The sequence below is a fragment of the Pistacia vera genome, unplaced genomic scaffold (genome assembly GCF_008641045.1).
Source record: "Pistacia vera cultivar Batoury unplaced genomic scaffold, PisVer_v2 Contig279, whole genome shotgun sequence".
NCBI classification, from domain to species: domain Eukaryota; kingdom Viridiplantae; phylum Streptophyta; class Magnoliopsida; order Sapindales; family Anacardiaceae; genus Pistacia; species Pistacia vera.
Genome location: NW_022196089.1, coordinates 714 through 4,962, shown reverse-complemented (window position 1 = coordinate 4,962; position 4,249 = coordinate 714). Strand labels below are relative to the sequence as shown.

The 4,249-nt window shown below is 36.5% G+C and overlaps 1 protein-coding gene across 1 annotated transcript; it reads right to left on the bottom strand.

The window, feature by feature from the left end:
• Nucleotides 1–537: 537 nt before the first annotated feature.
• Nucleotides 538–3,857, bottom strand: LOC116133999 (protein NRT1/ PTR FAMILY 2.13-like). The gene is made up of 4 exons (XM_031419654.1): nt 3,534–3,857; nt 3,241–3,458; nt 1,768–2,339; nt 538–1,581 (listed from the first exon to the last, which is right to left on the bottom strand). The coding sequence occupies exons 1-4, from the start codon at nt 3,730–3,732 to the stop codon at nt 699–701; spliced, it is 1,872 nt and encodes a 623-aa protein (XP_031275514.1). The 5' UTR covers nt 3,733–3,857; the 3' UTR covers nt 538–698.
• Nucleotides 3,858–4,249: the final 392 nt, after the last annotated feature.

Genomic DNA, 4,249 nt, shown 5'->3' with positions numbered 1-4,249 from the left:
TAAAATTTTGAGAATATTAACTATGCTTAATGCTTAATTAGGTGTGCGCATGCAGGCTAAAGTAAAGATAGCTGTCCTCAAAAAAGGGGGAAAATATCAAGTGTGTGAAAAGAGAAAGGCAGATGAAACCAAAATTTACTTGTCATGGTTAACCAGAAACTCCGATGCAGCGCATGGCAGAGACGAAGCAGCAAGGATGACCACGAGATAAGCATCTATAATTTTTAAGCAGTACGCATCGTCATCAAATACAAAGAGAAACCTCCAAACAAGCCATCTTCAGTCGGTGCATGGGTAACATAACCTAGTCTCTCTTCTACACCACAAACTCGAATACTACTTCATGCCCACTTATTTGATCACAAGGTTTTGCGCTTTAATTTTGAAAAGTACTAATTTCATGATGCAGCAGAGATCTAGTTGTTGTGTCTATTTTGTGGTTTATCAATTTACATTTTTCAGTTTCCAACGCACTCCATACTCCTGATCCAACAATTCATTGACATAAAAGGCAGCTCAATATATTATATTGCGCATATATCTTTTTTATATATGTATATCTCTTATTCAATGTCTCATAGAAGAGCTAAAACAAAGAGATAACGACTGAAATAAACACTATCCTATTTAGATTCTTCTCCAACGTTTCTATATATTATTACTAGCTGCAAGCTACATTATTTAATATTTAATTTCTCTCACTTCGTGGTTGATTGAACCAACTCAAGATCATGGAAGGTTTTTTGATCCTCTACTTGGACACTACCTTTGTAACGATACCGATGTGCACAGTAGAGAAAATAGATAAAGTTAACGACTCCCATCCCGGCAATAACATAGTAGAAATAATCTAATCTCCCTGCATTAATGTCATTAGTCAACCAATCCGGGTGGCTATGGCTTCCCGTGACTGCATGCACTACGGTGACCAGCAAGCTACTCAAGTAACTTGCGCCTCCAAAGGAACAGGAAATAAGAGAATTGGCTATACTTCTCATGTGATCGGGGAACTGTTGATTGAAGAATTCAATCTGTCCGATTATATTGAACGCTTCACAGAATCCCATTAGTATAAGTTGAGGAGCTAGCCACATAACAGACACGGGGGCAATGCCAAGTGGGTTTGGATGCGAATTGGCTGCAGCCCTTCTCTCTTTTTCGATTAGTCCTGCGACTACCATTGATAGAACTGAAAATACGATCCCAATTCCGATTCTTTGCAGAAGAGTGATACCTCCATCATGTTTGGTGACTTTACGGAGAGATGGGACTATTAGGCGATCATAGATTGGGAGCCAAATTCCTATAGTCAGCATGGATATGATGGAGATAGAGCCTGCAGGGATTTGAAAATTGGGTCCAAGGTGCCTGTCCATTTTCAAGGCTTGTAACACGGTGAAAGTTCCTTGTTGTGTAATGGAAGTGAAGCAAATAATTCCAGAAGCCCATATGGGGATGATCTTTATTAGGCACTTGACTTCTTCTACTTGTTGGATGCTGCAGAGCCTCCAATGATTAGTGGGAGATCCATCACTATTAAGTTCCTTATCGTCCACTATCATAGCGGCTTTGTTTAAGAATCTGATCAGAAAATATCAAATGACAAGTAGAATTAATTAATTGCTACAATAACCATGCAAATTGAATACATGTAACATCAAAGTCTCTTTCCATTCATATCCTAAGATATTAAGGAAGTAGGTAAATACTTCAGCAATCAATTTAACAATATAATAAAACAGATATTTCGTAATAGGAATTTGTCACCTGAACTGGTTGGTGAGAGGTAGCTTTGACAAAACTGTGGCTTTTAATGGAGGATCGTAGAAATCAATCTCATCAAACTCTCCTTCTGGAACCTTAAGTTTTCGTTTCTTATAGGCTGAAACAAGCACTTGTGCAATGCCTGAAAAGATGCTGCCTTCTGGTTCGACATATACATAAAGTTTTGTTCCAATGAAAAATAGAACGATTGAACACACCATGAGTATGGTAGGAATTCCAAATCCCAATACCCAACTCACCGAGGTTTGAATATAAACCACCACAGTTAGAGTGAACAAAATAACCACTGTAAATGTAGTGTAATACCAATTAAAGAAGCTAGTAATTCCTTTAACACCTTCTTCAGTGGTTGGATCAAACTGATCGACACCAAATGGAATGCTGCAGGGCCTAATTCCACCGGTGCCGATTGATAAAAAGCAAAGACCCATTAGGAGAACACCCAGTTGAGTTTTGCTAGCACTTTTGCATTGACCGAGAGATTGTTGTCCGGCGTTGCATTTCGGAGGATGCAGCTGTGGCAACCATGCGGTTAACGTCACCGTCATCATTCCCTGACAATAGTCAAATTACAGATCATCACCGCTATATTTTAATCTTCTTGTTTAAAGAAATGACAAAAGATTAGTCAATAGTTTATCATTTGTTGCTTAAAATGAGCAAGCGATTGAATTGTATATTATAATTACATAATCAAAGCACAGGAGAAGGCGAAATTCAGACAAATAAATGAAAAAAAATGAGGTTGTCATTAATATTAAATTCAGGTGGCTGCGAAACAGATGTACTCATGTACATGACAAAAAGGGTAAACGTCAAAGTTCTCTTGGGGGAAAAAACCATTAATTAAATAGTTTAGAAGTCTCGATCGGTTATTCTTTCTTATTACAAGTAACTGATGTATGCATACTAGACGAAGTGGATCAAACTAATGGAATTCATTAGAAATTAAGAGATTTTCTTTCTATATTATCTTAAAAAGACCGGAAATAAAAATTAAAAAAAAAAACTTTGACTGTGATAGACTGTTTTGGGACCCTTGTCGAGCAAATTTTAGGTGTGACGTATGATTCACATGCAGAGTTAATAATTTGTACCAAAAGAAACTATATGATTGGTGTCGTCGCCATATTATTAAAATATACATATATCGAACAAATTAACAAGCCAGGTCATTCCAAAACAGGCCTAGAAACCGGCTGCAGCTTTGTTATCCACTACGTGTACAACAAATCAGAAATGAAAGGTAAAACCATTTCTCTCAGACCACATGCATCTTTTACAGACCACATAATTGTGAGGTTCGCCTACTCAGATAGATGGGAACAAAGTTTTTTCTCTTGTCTCATTAATTAATTAAGGCTTTTCACTGAAGCTCTGGTTTTTAATATGTAGAACATGAAATTTAGAGATGATGATGAGGTAATTTGTGAAGAAGAAAGAAAGTTAATTTACCAGTAGAGATGCAAAGGAGGAAAAAGCAATAGTTTTAAATCTGCCGACATAGGCATCGGAGACAAAGGCACCAAGCAGAGGTGCAAAATTAGTAATACCCGACCAGATATTCATAATGTTTACAGCCACAACCTGCTCCAGAGAAAGCTGTTTCACCAAATAAACTGTAAAATTGGCCAGCAATCCAAACGTTGCTAACCTCTCAAATGTTTCATTTCCTGCACATCAGTTTTAGTCAGCAAAACAACAATTCTCTAGCTATAATGGCAAAAAAGAGAGAGTTAGAGAATTACCTAAGATGAAAGGCATGGATTTCCATCCTCCAGGCTTCTTCTGTGTTACTTTCTTTGAATCTGACAAACCCTTGCCATGCATTCCTTCCGGCTGATCTTGTCCCTTCTCTGCAAGGGTGGACGTTACTGGTTTTTGAAAACATTTTGTCAGACAGTATAAGGAAAATGAGCTTGCCTCGTTTTTATCCCCGGCTACCATGATTTTTTTCCTACTTGGGAATTTTCTTACTTCACCTCTATCCTCCACTCTTTTCAAGGCGTGAGAAAAGCTAGCGTTTCAGTTCTTAAGCTAGTTATCTCTGTCCAAACCAGGCCATAGCACACACATATATATATATGACAGTATCGAGGGAGGAAAATACTGAAATAGGACCAATCTGCCACGCGATCATCAACCTTTATTCTTGTCCAATAAAATTATATTTTATTTTTCTTATCCATCTAACTATCATTATTATGCTGCTAGTTTTTAAGATATATGAATATATTCAATCATTTTTATCATTTTTTTTTTTTAAATCTAAACCTCAATTATTTGACTTAAATGCGAATATCAATTCGAGTTACTTATAATATATATATATATATAAAAAAAAAAAAGGAAGCTATATATATACAATTTTATAAAGTTTAATATATTATATAGACATTAATAAATGTGATGGACCCAAAATTTTAATGCAATAAAGAAAGCAGGGGACGATGGAATGGGTGAC

Bases quoted from the DNA above. Each gene is read 5' to 3' on its own strand.
- LOC116133999 (XM_031419654.1), bottom strand. From the start codon at position 3,732: ATGGTAGCCGGGGATAAAAACGAGGCAAGCTCATTTTCCTTATACTGT. The intron at 3,459-3,533 runs GTAATTCTCTAA...ACTGATGTGCAG, and splicing joins ATCCATGCCTTTCATCTTAG to GAAATGAAACATTTGAGAGG. The intron at 1,582-1,767 runs GTGACAAATTCC...TTTTCTGATCAG, and splicing joins CCTCTCACCAACCAGTTCAG to ATTCTTAAACAAAGCCGCTA.